Source organism: Palaemon carinicauda, chromosome 22 (assembly GCF_036898095.1).
Source record: "Palaemon carinicauda isolate YSFRI2023 chromosome 22, ASM3689809v2, whole genome shotgun sequence".
NCBI lineage: Eukaryota > Metazoa > Arthropoda > Malacostraca > Decapoda > Palaemonidae > Palaemon > Palaemon carinicauda.
In genome coordinates, this window is record NC_090746.1 from 53,217,385 (window position 1) to 53,238,646 (window position 21,262).

A 21,262-nucleotide genomic window follows, 5' to 3' on the forward strand; every position below is an offset into this window, starting at 1 on the left:
TCCAACAATTGCCATTGAATGTCGTTTGTTGCCTTTCAAATCCTTTAGGCTTATTTTAATTTGCAAGTCTTGTCTATGACGGCAGTAATCGAGTAATTTTGTTGAACAATGCTTAGATATCTTTTAGGTATTTTTAGTATTATGAAAATTTTTAACTGTATGCAGCTTCATTTCCATTTGCTGGTGCTGAAGGTCCTATTATCTTCCAGGCACGTAACTACATACGTTCCCTACCACAGATGAGAAAGAAAGACTTCAGACAAGTATTCCGTGGAGCTAATCCACTTGGTACGTATAAAATCAGTTTTAAAAGGATACCAGTTTGTTGCTTATTTAATTAAAAACATCATTAGACATGCATGTACCCTTCATTATCACACTACTATTAGTGTCTAGTGATATATGGGTATTCTGTATGACTCACAAGGTAGAAAATTGTAGGTTGTTTAGTGTATATGATAGCAACTGGATGTAATCTACTAATTGGTCACCATACATCTTGTATGTAAATGACTGATATTATAACTCCATCTAGTGACTTTTTCTTCAACCACAAAAGCTTTGGAACACAGCTTACCTGTTGTCTTTTTTTTTTTGTACCTACAGACTAAGTGATCTTATTCAGTTGTTGGCTTACATTATGCAAATGTGTGTTGCAATTATTTATACACCAACATTTTTGTTTCTGATAGTAGTAACACCAAAGTCATATTATAGTATAATCATATGATATTTTTATCATTTCAGCTGTTGACCTGCTAGAGAAAATGCTGGAACTAGATAGTGAACGAAGAGTAACTGCAGCTCAGGCATTAGCTCATCCTTATCTTGCCCAGTATGCTGATCCCTCAGATGAACCCGATAGCGAACCCTATGATCAAAGTTTCGAAGATATGGAACTCCCTACAGAGAAATGGAAAGGTTAGATTTTTTTTTTATTATGTAGATTTTGGATAACCTCATGTTTATGACAAAATCTTTTATATTTTGTATTAGCTGTATTCTTTCAAAGGCAGAATTAACAAGTATTTCAGAACTAATGTAAATTGCCAATTTCATGTTCCAATAGAGCCATCAACTCTGAGTTCTTTCAGTTCGAGTAGGGATGAAGAATATTCCAGTTTTATGTCATTTGCTTTGTACTCTTCCCAACTCTGAAGTTTTCACCTAAACATTAATTTCAGTGGCAACCTTGGCTCATTACTGAGGCTTCAATTATGGGGGTACCTAGACACCAGGGTTGTATTTGCAGGCTCCAAGACCCAATTGGAGGAACTCATCAAGACTCTTATGGCTCTCTTGTCTGTCTCTAGGACCTCAGGTCAACCTCAACGATTTAGTTGTTCCAACACTAATACAAACTCAGTGTTATTTATAGGGATATACTTTCGACAAAGCTGGAAGACAAGCCATAAGACTTTTAGTAAGGTTTAACCACTCCCAGTTAATTAGGGGGGTGGGGTAGCACACGGCCCCGCTCATTCACACACACCCGTTCCAAATTTTGCTTTTGGCTCTGTAGAGAACAGACGTCACTCTCCTCCTCCCAACTTAACTTGCCATTTAACTAATCACTTTTTCTTTTCAGGTGTGTTTGGTTTCTAACTTGACTGTCCTTATGCGGACCTGAGGACCACTCCTGCGGGACTTTCGTGTCGGTGGAATAAAAAAGTGGTTTGTGTCTAAGAAAGCTTTGTTGGTTGTATGTTAGAAACACACTATTATTTTTTTTGTAGCTCTCAAGTCCCTCCTTCCAAAAAAAAAGTGCCTTAATCTGTTGTTATTTCTTTCCAGGTACTGACAGCAGGCCCCTTTACCCAGAAGGGATATTAACCCTTTTACCCCCAGGCTCTTTGGAAATTTCCAACCCTTAACCCCCAAGGGGTTATTTTTTCCCCAGCACATTTTGCAGCATATTTTCTTTAAATTGCTCTAACAGCCTTAATTTTTGTCATAGAGAGGTCAGGTTGGTCTCATTCTCTTGGAAAATGCCTGAATTTTCTCAAAAAATTATGAAAAATATGAAAAAATAAATTTTTATAGCATTTTTTTGCATGGACGTACCGGTACGTCCATGGGGGTAAAGGGATGGCTTTTGTGAAACGTACCAGTACGTCCTTTGGGGATGAAAGGGTTAAGAGTATTCGTCAAGTACTGTACATAAAAATTATGAATGTTATTTATGGTCGGTTACCAGTGTGTAGTGGTCTGTGATGCTGCTCTGTATTCATATTATCTTGCCTGTGAACTGTTAAGTCCCATCAAGTGTTTGACTGAATAACACAAAAAACAAATGTATTGTAAGGCCATTGTCGACTGCTCGTGTTCGGCAGTCAACACCGTAAAGTTAATGAATATTTTGTTTTGATGTGCGAAGTAACATGGAAGAATCTTGTTATATGAGAGTGTGTCATAAACATTAATAGTTAACAGGAGCTATTGAAATGGCATATCTGGTCTTGGGCCCCGGAAGTGAATTCAGTTGTTAGGAGGAGAGTGACTGTATTCGAGTTTAGTCTGAATTGTTCCAGACTTGGAGAGTGACTGTGTTCGAGTTTAGTCTGAATTGTTCCAGCCTTATCAAAACCCCTTCCAAGAAGCAGAGATATAGGCATTACTGGTGTTGGTCAGAAGGTTTTGATGACAAGAAATCTTATCACAGTGCAGGTTTACAATTGGAGATATTCGAGACATTGTTATTGTGGGCCCACAGAGACCTGCACGGCATCGTATGCGGCCGTACTGTTCAGAATTTAATAATCTTAAGTGACTTTGCAGCTTAGTGGTGAACTGGATATTGGAGGGACAGTATTGATTTAGGGAAAATTATGGTAGTACAGTATTTTCACAGATTTATATTTTCTTATGGGTGGTTGGTTTGAAATGGTTTAGAAAAATTGAGTGTCCAGCATGTGAATAATTTTTTATTTTTATTCAGAATTTGTTTATCTTGTTAACTTGAGGCTGGGGGGTAAAGGAATGCCAGTTTTGCCTTCAATTTTTTATTTTTTGAATTGACAAAACAATGTTAATGTATTCCTAACAGTCTTTTTGTTTCATTTACAAATGAATATTTTTTGCTTGTTTTTATGAAGACAAATTTATTCCAGTTCCTTACATCACTGAGTCCCTTTCTCAGTCACTGTTTTTTTTTCAATCTTTCTAATAAGTCATTTATCATAACTTTTTCCTCCCACACTGTGTCCTGTTGTTAGTATAAAAAAATTCTTTCCCTTTCACCTAATGTTCTCACATTTTTTCTTGAGCTTGAAACCCACTTACCTAAAGAATATAGAGCTATATAAATTCTACTTTTTTCAATATTAAACTTAGCCGGTGATTATATAAGCTGCAACTCTGTTGCTCGACAGAAAACTCTACGTTCAAAATACGCCAGCGATCGCTATGCAGGTAGGGGGTGTACATCAACAGCGCCATCTGTCGAGCAGGTACTCAGTACTCAATGTAAACACAGAACCAATTTTCTCTCTGTCGGGCTACCGGCAAGACCTACTAATACGCTGTTACTAACTGGATTTGTTTTCACAACTATTTGGTGAAGTACACTATTCTAGTTTTGAGCTTTCGCTATGCAGGTGTTTTATCTTCATCTCAAAACTTGAACTCGTTTTGGATAGATTTAATTAGGGTGACAAAGAGAGTATGGACTCTCTTTCACTTTTAAATGGCCGACCCTTCCCTTAGACGGAAGTGTGTTTAGGTTTTTAGTATTTTTGCTTAACACGTTATAGATCTATATATTTTATATCTCTCCGCCTTTATTAGGCCTCTTCGATTAACTTTCCATTTTTTATAAACATATAAAGATAATTTTTATGTTTTGTTTATATGCGACCTTTCCTGATAGTAGGCGGTCCTAACTTGGAACCGAAGTTAATCAACGTTGAGCCCGTTATATCGTATTTAGCCTTTAAAGAATTTAAAACTTTTTAAATTTAATGTTTTATGAAAGAATTTCTTTGATAGTCTTCGTACTGTTTTCAAAGATGAACTAACGTTTAGTTTTTTAGACTACGCAGTTGTTGACGTTCAGGCCGTTCAACATGCGCTCTATCGTTACGATAGAGAGAGAGTGTATCACGGTTTCACTTTGCAGTAAGAGTAAATCGATTCTGACGTTTTGTTCATTCTTTCTTAGCTTTAATGTTTTAAAATTCTAAATTAAAGGAACCTTTTATTTGGAAAACCTTTCAGTTTTTTTTTTTTTTCCTTTAGTCAAATAACATGTTTTTTTGACGATATATAATTGGGCTCTTCTCTTAGGTGCGAAATCAAGAGAGAAAGAGAGAGAGAGATAGAGACGGAGGGAGAGAGAGGAGTGAAAACGTTCCGTTCAAGCGGGTAACGTTGTTCTCGTGTTACTCTCGTCCCTAGTCGCTGTACGGGGAAGAAGGTAAAACGTTTCTAGGGTTTTATTCTTGTCCCCAGGCTATGTGCGGTGAGAGATTGTAAACGTAGTTTATTTGAACTAGTGTTTAGTCTCTTTCCCAGCCACTGAATTTTTTATCTTTATATATGTTTTCTGTTTTTTGCTAGTATTAATGAGCTGCATTATACGACTGATTTCGCAATTACTACCTTTTAATGAGGGTAGAATTGCGTGTTTCAGGTAGAAATCAGTAAAAGTTTCGATTTCAGTGAAATAAGTGCAAAACAGAAAATCGAAGTGATAAAGTGATATGCGCAAAGTGTTACAGTGTTGCGTCCGAGGGTTCGTCTGTTCGTGCCTGTCGTTCACCTAGTCCGGGACCTCTTGCAAGCTCCCAAGCCCAGGGGAGAAGTAATGTCGAACGACTTATGGGTTCGTCAGGCCTTGATCAACGAACAGACGTTTCCCTCCGTGGTTTCGGGCGTATCTACCCAAGATCGCCCCACCCACACAAAGACGAGAGAGCCCATTTATTTCTCGTCTGCGGAAGAGGTTTCTCGTAAGAAACCATGGACCAAGGTCTCGCAGCTTATTAAGCGCAAGTCGGTCCCTTCCGCGCAAGTCCAACGGCCTAGTTGTAGCCACTGGGTCAGTTCGGACTCGCTGCAGTCTTCCGACGACTGCTCACCTCCTAAGAGAGGCAAAGCGGTACCGCATCAGGCAGTCACACCGTCTGTTGCCGCACCTGCTCCTGTAGACCCTAAGTGGTCTTTGCTGCAGACCATGCAGTCTCAGTTAACGTCATTGATGCGGGACTTTCGTGCGGAGAAGGTTGACACTGCACCAACCTCTAGCCTACAACCAACCACGGTTGTGCGTCCTGTGGACGCTGAGGCGACCTTCTGCCGCACTCCAGCTGAGAGAGTCCCGCCACCCATGCGTTCCAGTGTACCCTGCCAGCCGCATGTTGACGTTCAGTAACGCACGGAACCTTCCGTTGACGTTCGCGAGGTACAACAACAGTCTAAGTTGTTTTGTTTTGACGCGGTGCGTCAACCTCCGCATTCTAGAGTTGTTTTGACTGCTCAGTATAGACAGTCAAAGCAGTCTCGAGTGAACACTGTATGTCCTCACGCACCTGTTGTGGTTGACAGTTCAGTTGTTGACAGTTCACAGACTGTCAAGCAGTTACATGACGTTGCCTTCTGGTCTGCTACTAATGCACCAGTGAGAGACTCACTGAGGTAACCTAGCTTTTATCGGACAAGGTTCCTGTAGATGAGAAAGTGCTGTTCTCCCTCCTACTGATATTCCCTTGAGGACTCTGTCATTTGGAGAGGAGCCTTAAGCTGCTTAGCCTCCTATGGACTTTAATTAAATCATGATGATTTTTTAAGGATCTTCGTCCGGATCTTGTAACTGCTGCTCCTCGTTCGCCTAAACGTCAGAACTTACACTAGGCCTAGCTACTTCGAAGCCGTTGTTTTTAAGCTAGTGCTCTCTCGCTCTCCTAGAGAGCGTTACGTTGGCTAGGCGACTGGTTTTTGCACCAGGAGGAGTTTTAGGGATACAGCCTTTGATTTCCCTTCTTTTAAACTGGCTTATAGAGCGAGAGTCTGATAGGACACGAGAGAAGTTCTCGGCTTGGGAGTTCATGCCTCTGCCCAGATAGACTTCTCAATTCTGGTAGACTCGCCCTGGCGCCTAGCCAGGAGACGCTCCAAGTTGTTTACAGGTCAACTTCTCAACTTTTGTCGAGCCTTTGAAGTTTTGCTGTACTATTATGTCACACATAACAAGGCTTTCAGGGATGGTAAATGGTTCCGCCTCAGTCGCTAACCCCGTCTGTTGCCACACCTGCTCCCGTAGACCCTAAATGGGCTTTGCTGCAAGACATGCAGTCCAAGCTTGCGTCCTTGATAGAGGACTTAAATGCGGAGAAGAACCTTCTGGCCAACAAGAGGTAACCTACTCGCGTCTGCCAGTTGAGGTGGTTCCTCCTTCTGGCCAACAACCTTCCAACCGGTCGGTTGTGCGCCCTGTTGACGCTGAGGTAACCTACTCGCGTCTGCCAGTTGAGGTGGTTCCTCCACCGATGCGACCCAGTGTGGGTTGCCAGTCGCACGTTGACGTTAAGCGACGCTCGGAGGTGGTTGTTGACGTTCAGGACGTTCAACAACCAGCAGAGGTGACTTGTTGTGACGCAGTGCGTCAACCTCAGCAACCCGGTAGGGTGTTGACTGCACAACCCAGACAGTCTAGACAGTTTCGGGTTGACGCTGTACTTCCTCGCGCACCCATGGTTGTTGACAGTTCACAGACTGTGCAGCAGTTCCATGATATTGCGTCCGGCTCCGTCACGCATCCACCAGTGCGACCGGATTCAGCGAGTCAGACGTTGCCCACTCCGTTGCCGTTTCCTCATCAGTTTCGGATGAGGAACCCTCTGATGAGGACGTTGCTGAACAAGACGATCAGCCCCCAGCCCTGCTATCCATCCAGAAGATGCTGAAGAAGGAACGCTGCCCAGTCAGGCTGTGGATGAGTCTGGTAGGGACACTGTCATCCGTGGATCAATTTGTGTCACTAGGAAGACTACACCTCCGTCCTCTTCTATACCATCTAGCTTTTCACTGGAAAAAGGACAAGACGCTAGAAGCGGTCTCGATCCCGGTTTCCGGAAAGATAAAGTCTTGTCTGACTTGGTGAAAGGACTATATCAACCTTAGAGAGGGTCTTCCCCTGACTGTTCAGACTCCCAACCACGTTCTCTTCTCGGACGCATCGGACGTAGGCTGGGGTGCGACATTAGACGGTCGGGAATGCTCGGGATTATGGAACTCGAGTCAAAGGACAATGCATTTCAACTGCAAGGAGCTACTGGCAGTACGTCTGACCTGGAAAAGCTTCAGGTCTCTCCTTCAAGGCAAAGTGGTGGAGGTGAACTCGGACAACACCACGGCTTTGGCGTACATCTCCAAGCAAGGAGGGACCTACTCTCTGACATTGTACGAGATCGCAAGGGACCTCCTCACCTGGTCAAAAGGTCTAGACATATCACTAGTAACGAGGTTCATCCAAGGCAACTTGAATGTCATGGCAGATTGTCTCAGTCGGAAGGGACAAATAATTCCAACAGAATGGACCCTCCACAAGGATGTATGCAAGAGACTTTGGGCCACCTGGGGCCAGCCAACCATAGATCTCTTCGCAACCTCGATGACCAAGAGGCTCCCAATATTTTGCTCACCAATCCCGGACCCAGCAGCAGTTCATATAGATGCCTTTCTACTAGATTGGTCATATCTAGATCTATATGCATTCCCTCCGTTCAAGATTGTCAACAAGGTACTGCAGAAGTTCGCCTCTCACGAAGGGACAAGGTTGACGCTAGTTGCTTCCCTCTGGCCCGCGAGAGAATGGTTCACCGAGGTACTTCGATGGCTAGTAGACGTTCCCAGAACACTTCCCCTAAGGGTGGACCTTCTACGTCAGCCACGCGTAAAGAAGGTACACCAAGGCCTCCACGCTCTTCGTCTGACTGCCTTCAGACTATCGAAAGACTCTCGAGAGCTAGAGGCTTTTCGAAGGAGGCAGCCAGAGCGATTGCTAGAGCAAGGAGAACATCCACCCTTAGAGTCTACCAATCGAAGTGGGAAATCTTCCGAAACTGGTGCAAGTCAGTATCCGTATCCTCGACCAGTACCTCTGTAACTCAAATAGCTGACTTCCTCTTATATCTGAGGAAAGAACGATCTCTTTCAGCTCCCACTATCAAGGGTTACAGAAGCATGTTGGCATCAGTCTTCCGTCACAGAGGCTTAGATCTTTCCAACAATAAAGATCTACAGGACCTCCTTAAGTCTTTTGAGACCACGAAGGAGCGTCGTTTGGTTACACCTGGTTGGAATTTAGACGTGGTACTAAGATTCCTTATGTCAGACAGGTTCGAACCGCTACAATCAGCCTCCCTGAAAGATCTCACCTTAAAGACTCTTTTCCTGGTATGCTTAGCCACAGCTAAAAGAGTCAGTGAGATTCATGCCTTCAGCAAGAACATCGGATTCTCCTCCGAAACGGCTACATGTTCTACAACTTGGTTTTCTAGCCAAACACGAGCTGCCTTCTCGGCCTTGGCCAATATCGTTCGATATTCCAAACTTATCGTATGGTTGGAAATGAACTAGAAAGAGTCTTATGTCCTGTAAGAGCTCTTAAGTTCTATTTAAAAACCTTTACGAGGCCCGTCTGAAGCTTTATGGTGTTCAGTTAAGAAACCATCTTTGCCTATGTCAAAGAATGCTTTATCCTATTTTATCAGACTGTTAATACGAGAAGCTCATTCCCATCTGAATGAGGAAGACCAAGCTTTGCTGAAGGTAAGGACACACGAAGTTAGAGCTGTCGCAACTTCCATGGCCTTTAAACAAAATAGATCTCTGCAAAGTATAATCGACGCAACCTATTGGAAAAGCAAGTCAGTGTTCGCGTCTTTTTATCTTAAGAATGTCCAGTCTCTTTACGAGAACTGCTACACTCTGGGACCATTCGTAGCAACGAGTGCAGTAGTGGGTGAGGGCTCAACCACTACAATTCCCTAATTCCATAACCTTTTTAATCTTTCTCTTGAAATGTTTTATTATTGTTTTTGGGTTGTCCGGAAGGCTAAGAAGCCTTTCGCATCCTACTTGATTTGGCGGGTGGTCAAAGTCATTTCTTGAGAAGCGCCTAGATTAGAGGTTTTGATGAGGTCCTGTTGTATGGGTTGCAACCCTTGATACTTCAGATCCTAGGGGTCGCTCAGCATCCTAAGAGGATCGCGAGGCTCCGTAAGGAAGACGTACTTAAAAAGGCAGAGTAATTGTTCAAGTCGACTTCCTTACCAGGTACTTATTTATTTTATGTTTGTTATTTTGAATAACTGCTAAAATGAAATACAAAATACTGTACTTAGCTCATAATAATGTAAACAAATAATGCTGGTCTCTACCCACCCCCCTGGGTGTGAATCAGCTTATATAATCACCGGCTAAGTTTAATATTGAAAAATGTTATTTTTATTAATAAAATAAATTTTTGAATATACTTACCCGGTGATTATATATTAAAGGACCCTCCCTTCCTCCCCAATAGAGACCCAGTGGACCGAGGAGAAAATTGGTTCTGTGTTTACATTGAGTACTGAGTACCTGCTCGACAGATGGCGCTGTTGATGTACACCCCCTACCTGCATAGCGATCGCTGGCGTATTTTGAACGTAGAGTTTTCTGTCGAGCAACAGAGTTGCAGCTTATATAATCACCGGGTAAGTATATTCAAAAATTTATTTTATTAATAAAAATAACATATTTCCCAGAAATGAATCAGTGGTCATGCTACCCATTTATTCAGCAAGCTCAAGGCAGGATTAATAAAAGGAGAAACTAAGGTTCTAGCTGGGTCCCCTTGCCCAGTATAAATCAAGGGTTGGTGCCCGGTGCCGTGCTCCGTTCTCTTGACCTGTTACTTAGATTTTTGGGTATTCCACCATTGTATATTTTTTGTGTAGTGAACGTTGGGTTGTGGTTGGCATTCGGACACTAGGCAGTTCGGGTGCTACCTCTAGCCACAATCCGCAAACCACTACATCGGACCCACATTCTTTGTGTCCGTCCTGCCATGGACAGCCCTGTGATCAGGGCAATATCTACCCTGAATGCCGGGAGTGGTTTACGCAAGAAGAAATCCAAGAGATTCTTTGCCTTTGGGGTCTTCCTTGAAGTCGAAGAAACCTTGGACTTCTTCCTTGACTCCTCGATCTCTTCCCAAAGCTACTGCTCGATCGATTTCTTCCGAGGAGGGACCGAACAGGTGCGTAGACCAATTAACACCAAGTTAACCCCAGGGTACAAGGGACAGGGTAGCTTCCCTTAGGGAAACAGCTCTGCCTCTTCCCTTGATCGTACTTTCTCATTTTCTGATACCTTACAGATTTGGCTTTTGCTGGGAATGACTGGTCCCTGTTGAAGGAGGCGCTGTTAGAACTGCTTCAACTAGATGCTGAAAGGAAGTGGATACCAGTTTCCTCCGAAGTAGAAGCCCCTTCACTTATGAGTTCGGAGCACTGAGGCCCCGGAATGTCTTCGACTCCCGCCGCTAACGGGACTTTCCCTTCGCAAGTATCTGCTGCCGTTGCCGAAGACTGCGCTCTCCCCCATGCTGTGCTGACTCTTCCATCAGGGAAGCACCAAAGTTCGAGGCAGGTTTCTCCTGCGGGTGGTCACCTCTCGTACGCGAGTGAAGCCCCCCCCCATAGAGATTTCTCGCAAGACCTACCTGACGATGCCTTGCACTGCAGAGCATTACTCCCCAGTAGAAGAACCTTGCCGCTAATGACAGGAGTCCCCTCCGGCCCAAGGATCATCACTCCTCCTCCCGAGGGAGCATAGTCCTCGTCACACCCTCTAGGCGTTCTCCTTCTACACCTACCAGGAGATGTCTCTTCTACTCTACGAAGGACCGACGGTCCTCTCACTCTCCTTATGCACAATCATCATCAAGTGCCAGCTGCTCGTCACTCGTCTCTCGGTGACCGTCCCTCATCACCTCGTGATCATCACTTTACTTGTCATAATCGTCATTCATCACCTTGTGACCGTCCCTCATCACCTTGTGATCATCACTTTACTTGTCATAATCGTCACTCATCACCTTGTGACCATCATTCCACTGCTCGAGACTGTGACTCACCTGCTAAGCGTAACTATCATGCTCAAGCTCTGCGGCATTGGTCAACTCATGCTCGCCACTTGCTGTTAGGTCCAACTATCGTACACGATTGTGCAAATCTCAAAAAGTATCAAACAATAGCAAAACATTAACAGCAAATGAAAATGATAGCCAGCATATATAAGATATAACTATATTTAAGATTTAACATAAGTATTTACAGCATATCACAAGATCCACAGAAATACTCATGGCATACCAAAAGAATTTTATGACAAAGGTCTTCAGTTGACTTCACAAACTTCTATGCAACAAGGGACAGATGACATTGCGTAGTTTTAGATAAAAAAGGTTGCCATGTAGGAACACAGCTTTTGACATTAAACAGGAATTTTTGAACTTCTTTATCTTCTTCAAGATGATATATTGTTGCAAGTTCAGTAACAAATTCCAGGTTACATTTGATGTAGCTGAAATGTCTCCAAACGCTAGCGGTGTATTAATCTAGTGTGCCTTCTCCCGCTCGTCACCGGGCCTTTATATATGAAGGACCAAAACTCCCGAATGTTCCTAATGGACTAGACGCTCCCAGGACTTGCATTACGCAAAATGACACCACGCCACAAACTCACTCTGGAATCATCTTGTATAACTCACGCTCGTCAGAGGGCTGGCGCTGAAGAAGTATCAAGAACTCTCGTCCCAGAACACAACGATATTTTCAATCATAAATTACATCAAGACAAAAAAATGAATTTTTTTTATTTCTATATCAACATACATAAAAAATCCCTTTTTATCAATAATAATAATAATTAATGATAATAACAAAATTAATTTTCACAAGTTTTGTAATACATTATACATAAATTCAATATACATATAATAAAGCCCCATACCTAGCGAAAAATTGGGGGTCATTAACCAACAATTTTTCACAAATTTAAACAAAATAATCTTATCATACAAGATTACAAATACAAAGATTTCATTTCAATGAAAATAAAATACAATTTTGCATTACGAACTTCAAATGAATGATCAAAATTTACAGAGCTGATAAATAATGACCATCATCATCTCCTCCAACGCTTATTGACGCAAAGGGCCTCGCTTAAGTTTCGGCAGTCGTCTCTATCTTGAGCTTTTAATTGAATGCTTCTCTGTTCATCATCTCCTACATCACACTTCATAGTCCTCAAACTGAACGTTTGGTGATTTGATCTCTCTTTGTTTAAAAGAAAAAATTAAATAATGACAAGTATCATCAATAAAAATCATTAAAGAGAAAACTAAAAGGTATCTTCATAACAGGTACAAAATTCACAAGCTATACTTAACCTATGCCTCTTTTCGCCCTCAGTTTAACATAATTTTTAAGGACATGACAAAATAATATATCAAATGCAGAAAAGTACATTAGGGAGGTTTTAATAAGACTTATTGGATTTCACATTAGCTTGACACAAAATACAAACATAATATAACTGAATCACATCCTGCCAATTATCATGCAAAAAAAAATGTATGGAATCATAACTCATAATCCTACTCACTTCAAAGTGAGCAGTCATAGGTTGTTCATAAGTGAGACTGAAATCATTAACATTTTGATTTACAGGGATAATAACTTCAACAATAACAGTCAGACTTCTTATGTACAATTCACTTTGAAACATACTCAGGATTACAATATTTATTGAATTACAAAATACCTGTATCAGATATTTCTGACACATGCCTGGAATAAGATATATCATTATTAAATTGATTAAACAAGAATGTCTCGGAAAAGTTATCATCCTCATTAGAAGAGACATCATCACAAAAAAAGGTACCTTCAATAGGTAGGTTATTAGAGTTCTCAAAAGGTAGTAGAACAGTCAGAAGACATGACATTACAAACTCAAACGTCTTCTTGAGACAGGTTGGTAGAACACTTAACAGCAGAAACATTATCAGAAACTAATACATTATTACTAGACATGTTGGAAAGACAGTCAACATTGGAACAAATATCCTGAACTAACATACTGTATCCTCATGAGATATGTCAGTAGAACAAATAGTAGTGGATGTAGCAGTACAAACTAACGAGTCTTCGCAAAGTAAGTCTGTAGAAAAAACAACAGTGAAGACATCACGAACCAACACATTATTTCTAGATGTGCTGGTAGAACTTTGAGTCTTCTAAGCAACTCGGAAACCACACCAACAACAACAGGCTTTGATGACCAGTCACAATGAAGATCCATACAATGCAAGGGAACAGTAAAATGGCCACCAGAAACCTCACGAACAGGAGCATACTTCCCAATAAACGTATGCTTAGTCACAGACAACTTCCCTCAAAACAAGTGACTGGGCACAACCAGTATCACGCATGATACAAACAGGATGGTGTGAACCACCATCTACACTAACAAAACCCTGAGTTATATATGGCTGGAAAACCTTATCAACAGTTCAGGAACAAACACTGGAATTAACAGGTTTCCTGTCAAATACTTGGTCATTTATAGTTTTAACCTCTTCTGGTGGCACACTATAACGTGACTTTGGTAAAGTCACAAGAGCCACAGTTTTAGCTTCTTTCCTTTTTAACTTAAAGCATTCATATGTGTGACCTGGTTTCTTACAATAATTGCATATTACAGAACTTCTAGTAATAGAATTGCTATTAAAACTGCTACTTTAAGAATTGACATGCGAACCAGAATTAGACCTTTGATATAAGGGATATTTACTACAGTGATACTCCCAGAGAATTAACCGTAGCTCTCCAGAATTGTAACTCCTGGCACGAGTATCCTTAATATATCTTTAAGGATATCGCATAATATCAGGGGACATATTTTTTGATACGATACATAGCAATCTTCACCCCGAATAGATTTAACTCTTTGAGGGGGAAGAGTGGCGAACGAAAGGTGAGCCGTTATCAAGGTATCCGGTAGACCTCCTCTCTGTACTACTACGGGCCATCATTCCTTGTTCTGTAGCATTTAAGCTAAGTGCGCTCCAAAGCTTTTCCCGGTGTTTGTCACGGATTTTTGGAATATAATCATGCAATCTCCAGCATCTTCATCCTCTGGAAAGTTGAGTATTTAATCTTTCCTGTGTATAATTTAAGGCTCCCTTCTCACAGTTAAATTCGTATAATTTAAGTGTGTTTGGTTGAGCGTAGCAGACACCGGAGGCGGCCATTTTAAGACCGCTGTCGCACATTTATTTAGTCAGTAGAGCGACATTCCCGGTGTTTAGCTAAAATTTTTAGCTAGTTAGGCAAATTATACTAGTGAAGATATTGCATACATTATTAATTTATTCCTCTTCCTATATGTGACTACTTTTTGTATACGCGGGGGACCCCGGTGGTACCAACCTTGGCCGCGGTCCCCACAGGAGTTAGGCTAGCCTAACTCATTATGTATACGTTAGTAAAGTAATTCCCCATGTTTAACATCACCCTATCGTTCCTTATTAATTCAGATGGGGACATATATCCCCAAGAATTTATGGATATGGTTCGATAAATTCTCTTTTAGAGAAAAGAGGCTAAACCCTTCCTGCCTCCCTGAGCCGCCGCCATTACAGGTGGAAAACTCTATCTTTCATCATCGCCGTTGAGTAGTAAACTCCGGCTTGGGTTATATAGTTTTACACCGTCTGTCTTCTTTGCCGTCGAGTATCCCGGCTTTGAAGTAAGATGGTAGTTCAGGGTGTACTGTCTTGCAACCGACAATGTCGGCGACAGAGGAATCTATGTTCCTCTGCCGCCCACAACGTCATCGTCACAGGAAGCCATACTTCCTTAGTTCACGGCCGAAAGTAGGCGGCATACCTGCCGCCGCCTTTCTCCCCTGTGAACTATAAGACCCTTTCCTCTCCCCCCTCTGTCCTTTAGTGTCGGCCTAGCTGTCACAACATTCTTTTGCCGGTATTCTGACAGTCATCCCGGCTTGCCGGGTTGACTGCGTTGCCAGCCGGGATCCTACCAGCGGCGATTAGGTTGCCGCCTCGGCCATTTCCTCCTTATGTCCTTCCTTCAACGGAGGTGAATGCCCCGGGGGGAAAAGCTGAGCCTGCCCTGACGGCTACCGGTGGGAAACCCAACATATTGTTGAGAATTCTTCAGTCCTCTCTTGGCCTGCCATCCACAAACCTTGCAACCGGCAGTACAGCCGGAGGCAAAATTTTGTGGATGGATGGAAGCTAGAATCAGATGGATTCCTCCCCTTCCATTAGAACTCTCATTCTGGCAAGGAGACAATAGGCGGCAGTAGCCCTCCTACACTTCCAGTTATTGTTTTAAACCATAATAATAGGAAACCCTCCTTTCCATTCTTTCTCTCTCTATCGGTTAGTGCCGCCAAGCACTAGCCTAACCGCGGTAGTATACCGGTAAAACTACAGTATACAACAATACAGTAGTACATGTATTTCTGACATACTCTGTGTATCCTATCACAGTCTATTGTTGGGACCGCATAACATGTTGAGGTTGAGTAATCCCTCAACACCCAGATGAATTCTTTGATCATCGGGACACATATAAAACACCGTTCATTATTAATATACTACAGGTGGAGAAGTTAGTATACTGTAAATATTTACTAACTCCGGCTCTACGTACGGGAGTCGTTCCGCCCTGTATTCTCCCTGATAGGGAATTTAAGTATTAATATTGACGGAGGTCTCAGCGATTGCCCAGGAGAGGAAACACAGATATTTGTCTTTCCTATTTCCTTTCTAGCTTACTATCCTAAGCTATTAAATATGATAGTAAGTATTACTATTAAAAGTATGCATTTATATCAATGATATAAACAACTGTATACTCATTTAAACCTTTTCCTTTACAGGAGGAGCCAATGATGATGTGTGCAGTTGTGTTCTGCAACCACAAGAGTAAGGTCTTTCGTGGGCATACGATGTGCAGGTCTCATGCCCCCTGCTGCATCATATCTGGATTCCTGAGGTACTGGGACCCGAAGGGTTGCTCCAACTGCTCGACCTTGCTGACCAACGGCTTTGGAGAAGACATCCCTGCTTTCACAGAGGCTAGGGATACTGCAAGGGGAACCCTTCGTAGGTGGGTAAGCGGGTTCCAAAAGAACTCTCCGGGACCTTACCTACCCAACGAATCTTAGGTGCCTTCTGTTCCCTAAGGCTCAGTCCAGTGTGGTAGTGCCCCAGGAACAGGTCCAGCCTCCCTTCATTCAACTGAAGATCGACGCAGACATTAACAAGGCACTTGAAGGCATGGACATCCACCAAGAACGGATGTCGGAGGTGTCTACCGACACCGAACATGACCTACTGCAAGAAGGCCCTGAAGAAGACGTGGTTCAACCATCAACGGAGGAAGAAGGATCCGTTTTGACTGTAACTGAGGACCCCCAGTTCACCGTGACGGCATATCAACCCATGCCGTCAACCTCTTCAGCCCCAATTCCCCAACCAACTACACAGGTCGACAGGAGCGAGGCACTCCCAACGTCAATCCACCAGATGTTGGCAGTGTTCCGGAAGGAACAAGAAGAGATGAAGCAAGACATTAAGCAGACGAAGAGAGAGGTACAAGAAGGGAAGCACCCTGGCGCTTTTAGGGACTCTATTAAACCCCTTAAAGTATCTGACCTCCCTCACTGCTCTGAAACCAACCTCTGGAGGTATACGGAGCACATGTCCATGATGAATGGGAAGCTATACATCTCCGAGAAGTTGGGGTTCAAACCCCTTGAAGATCTTGAATTCTGGCCCAGCTTTTCAGCGTACCCAGATTGTTACGTAGACTGCGAGATGAACCTGCATCCCGCGAGGAGATGGATGACAAGGCACAAGCCATCCTTACCAAGACCCTGAAAGGAGCCGGATATACCAACTCCAAAGTCTCAGCATTGAGGAGGAGGCATCAAACCTTCATTGCTCCTTCCTCCAGAGCTTTCCCCTTTTCGGTGAAAGCCCTCGACTATATCATGAAAGCAGTCGAAGAGGGCAAACCCTGCCCAATTCTAGAGGAATTCAAACCATTATCTCTAGCTATGCCCACCTGTGAGGAGAAGTGGAAAGAGGTACATCTAACCTTCTCCGTCTCAAAGTTGGATCCGTAGATAGCACGCCAACCGTTCAACGAGAACCTTCCAAAGTTGCCAGATCATCTTTTGAGAAGGGAACAGGAGACGAAAGAAAGACTTGCCACCTCCTTGTCTCATCAGAACTGCTTGGAAATGTGTGCAGGCCTGTATAATGCCCAGCCATGTATATGGTCTTAGCCAAGTCCCACATGGGTACCCTTGTGAAGGACTTATATGCCTGTGTCAGGTCAAGGAGGACCTGTAGAGAGCATGTGTTCACCGCAGCAACGGTGAAACACGATCCCAGAAAACTGATTTCATCATGCATCTGGGGCAAAGACCTTTTCCCACAAGATGTGGTCCAAGAAGTCATTGCCAAAGCTGCCATAGAGAATAGGAACCTTCTCCAAAAGTGGGGCATTTTCTTCAAAGAGGAAATCTTCAGATGGTGGTCCCCAGCCTAAGAACAAAGAGGCAAGAAGACCACGTAGACCTGCACAACTTCCGGCCATGACCATGGCCACGGTGCCTCAAATGGTAGCCCAGCCACAAACCATCTTCCAGATGGTCCCGTAGCAGCTGGTGGCCCAGTCACCTGTCTTTAATCCAGGCTTTGAGAGGCACACGACAACCTTTCGGCCCTACAAAGGTTGAGGCCCAAAAAAAGGTTCCGTTCCAGGTAGGAGGCAGACTTTTTAACTTTCGGGATTGTTGGACCTTCGATCCCTGGGCCCACAGCCTAATCACAAATGGACTTGATTGGAAATGGAACAAAATTCCACCCCCTTTTCCAGAATTCTTCCAACACTCCACCCCCTTGTTGGAAGAATATACCGCAGAACTCTTGAACAAGAAGGTAATAGGGAAAGTGAAGTCCATCAAATTCCAGGGAAGGCTGTTTTGTGTTCCCAAGAAAGACTTGGACAAACTCAGAGTAATTCTAGACTTGTCTCCACTTAACAAGTTCATCGAGAACAAGTTCCGAATGCTTACCTTGCAACACATAAGGACCCTTCTACCCAAAGGGGCATATACACAGTCTCAATAGACCTGGCAGATGCTTACTGGCACCTACCAGTCAGTCGCCCCCTCTCCTCCTACATAGGATTCAGGCTACAGAAGACAAAATTTGTCTTCACAGCCATGCCCTTTGGGCTAAACATAGCCCCAAGGATATTCACAAAGCTAGCAGATACAATTGTCCAGCAACTACGCTCCGAGGGAGTTCAAGTAGTAGCATACCTGGACGATTGGCTGGTGTGGGCAGCATACAAGACTACTTGTCTGCAAGCAGCCGGAAAGGTGATCCAGTTCCTGGAGCACCTGGGCTTCAAGATCGCAAGAAGTCTCGCCTTTCTCCAGCTCAGAAGTTTCAATGTTTAGGAATCCATTGGAACTTACAGTCACACCACCTCTCCATTCCATTAAAGAAGAGGAGAGAGATAGCGGGAGCTGTCAAGAGACTAATCCAACACAAGACGCTAACAGGAAAGAGTATTGGGCTCTCTCCAGTTCGCAGCAGTGACAGACCCGGTGCTCAAAGCACGACTAAAAGATGCGTCAGGAGTCTGGAGAAGATACGAATCAAACGCTCAAAAAGATCAACTAAGGTTGACCCCGACCCGATTGCGCATGCTATTAAGTCCGTGGTCAACAGCCAAGAACCTAGCATGGACAATTCCCCTGCAACCAACACAATCATCAGTGGTGATGCACACGGACGCCTTCCTGGAAGGATGGGGAGGCCATTCGCAAGAAAGGAAAGTGCAAGGGAATTGGTCGCACCAGTTCAAAATCTTTCACATCAACATATTGGAGGCCATGGCAGTCTTCCTAACTTTGAAAAAACTATCCCCTCGCAGAGCAGTCCACATCAGACTGGTCCTGGACAACGAAGTGATAGTAAAATGTCTAAATCAACAAGGCTCGAGATCACCTCACATCAATCACGTGATGTTAGCCATCTTCTACCTGGCAAGGAAGAGAGGATGGCATTTATTAGCAGTTCACCTTCAAGGGTTCCGCAATGTGACGGAGGACGCTCTATCCAGGCGAAAGCCGATAGAGATAGAATGATCCCTAGACACAGACTCGATTCTTTTTCATCTCGGAAAAGGTCCCGGAACTGCAGATCGACCTCTTCGCAATGAGCGACAAGAAGAAACTACCTCGTTACGTAGCCCCTTACATGGATAGATGAAACGATAGACGCCATGTCTCTCGATTGGAACAGATGGAATTGGATTTACCTGTATCCACCAACCAATCTCCTGCTAAAAGTCCTCGACAAGCTAAGATCCTTCAGAGGAATAGCTGCAGTAGTGGACCCCATATGGCCCAGAAGCAATTGGTTCCCTCTAGTTCTAGAATTGAAACTGAAGCTGTTTCCTCTGCTGAACCCAGTTTTCTCCCAACTTCATCCTTGAGAACCAACAACCTACATCTCATGATTTTCTCACCCTAGCAGCGAAGAAAAAGTTTGGGATCTCAAAAGACAAAACTGACTTCATTGAAGAGTACAAGTAAAGTTCAACTGGGAGGCAATATGAATCATCTTGGAAGAAGTGGGTTTCCTTTGAAAGCAAGGAAACCGACAGAAATAACAATAGATTTCTGTCTTTCTTTCTTCATCCACCTACATGAACAAGGCCTGGCTTCCACCACAATAACTGCGTGTAAGTCGGCTTTGACTAGACCTCTTCTATGTACCTTTGAGGTGGACCTCACAAGTGAAATCTTCAATAAAATACCAAAAGCATGCGCTAGACTCAAGGCGGCAACCCCTCCAAAGCCCATCACATGGTCGTTGGACAAAGTCTTGCACTATCCTCGAATTTAAACAATGAGGATTGCACCCTAAAGGATCTAACACAAAGTTATCTTTCTGTTTGCAATAGCCTCAGGGGCTAGAGTTAGTGAAATAGTGGCCCTATCCAGAAATGAAGGCCATATTCAGTTCCTAGACACAGGAGAACTGAATCTCTTCCCTGATCCTGCCTTTCTCGCCAAGAACGAGCTGCCCACCAAAAGGTGGGGTCCTTGGAGAACCTGCCCGCTGAAGGAAGATGTCTCTCTGTGCCCAGTAGAGTGTCTCAAGGTCTATCTTCGAAGAACTTCAGACTTCAAGGGGGGGACAGCTCTTCCGAGGCGAAACCTCAGGATCGAACTTATCCCTAAGACAACTGAGAGCGAAACTCACCTACTTTATTCACAGAGCTTATCCTGGCAGCATAACCGCAGGTCACGATCCAAGGAAAGTTGCTTCTTCGTTGAATTTCTTTCAACACATGGACTTTGAGAGGCTCCGCTCATATACGGGGTGGAAATCATCCAGAGTCTTCTATAAACATTATGTGAAGTAAGTACATAAGATGAAACATTTTGTGGTGGCGGCGGGTAGTGTCATAAAACCAGTCGTCTAGTGCTGCGATGAACAGTTGACTGTTTTGGGACTCGACAGTGCATTGGGTGAATAGGTATTAATACCTTCTAGTGAAAATCACTATGGTGATTAATAGACTGTTCTATACAGGTGCAGAATCTAACCAATAACACCAGTGCCGTGTGAACATTTGAACACAGTGTTGATGCATATCCAACATCTGAGTGAAACTAGACATGTTTAGCTTCACATTCATTTGAGTGGCATTAAATAATGATTTCATATATGTATATTCTTCCTTTACAGGTCAGAAATATAACCATGATGTTTATCTATACAAAGTTAGACTTCTACTTTGTGATGTCTACATTTTAATTTATTTTGCTTATGAAAATAAATAGAAAAATGTAGCTGCGTCTTCTTTTAATCCTCAGTTAATGAAATAAAAGAAACCCAGAGTTTTATTCTATTCCTTTAAATAGAACCTTGAATGTACAAATGTCCAAAGAACGAAAAGGTAATTTTTAGAAAGTTTCCCTTTCGTTCTTACGGATGTACAAACTTTGAATCCTTAAAGTCGAAGTCGACACTTTCCCTGCAGGGGGCAGGAAGCCCTTAGCTAGTTCCAAGCTTAGTTGATATGACAAATAACGGTAATGTCATATATACAGGTCTAGCAGACGATATAAGGAACTCATTCAA

At 43.2% G+C, this 21,262-nt stretch overlaps 1 protein-coding gene across 3 annotated transcripts in view; it reads left to right on the forward strand.

Moving 5' to 3' along the window:
- The window catches only part of LOC137616440 (mitogen-activated protein kinase 14-like), a 258,883-nt gene that overhangs the window by 221,244 nt on the left and 16,377 nt on the right, over nt 1-21,262 (forward strand). For all 3 annotated transcript variants that reach the window (XM_068346191.1, XM_068346190.1, XM_068346188.1), the window contains exons 8-9: nt 210-288; nt 748-921. In XM_068346191.1, coding sequence (XP_068202292.1) covers nt 210-288; nt 748-921 — 253 coding nt within the window. The remainder of the gene's footprint in view (nt 1-209; nt 289-747; nt 922-21,262) is intronic.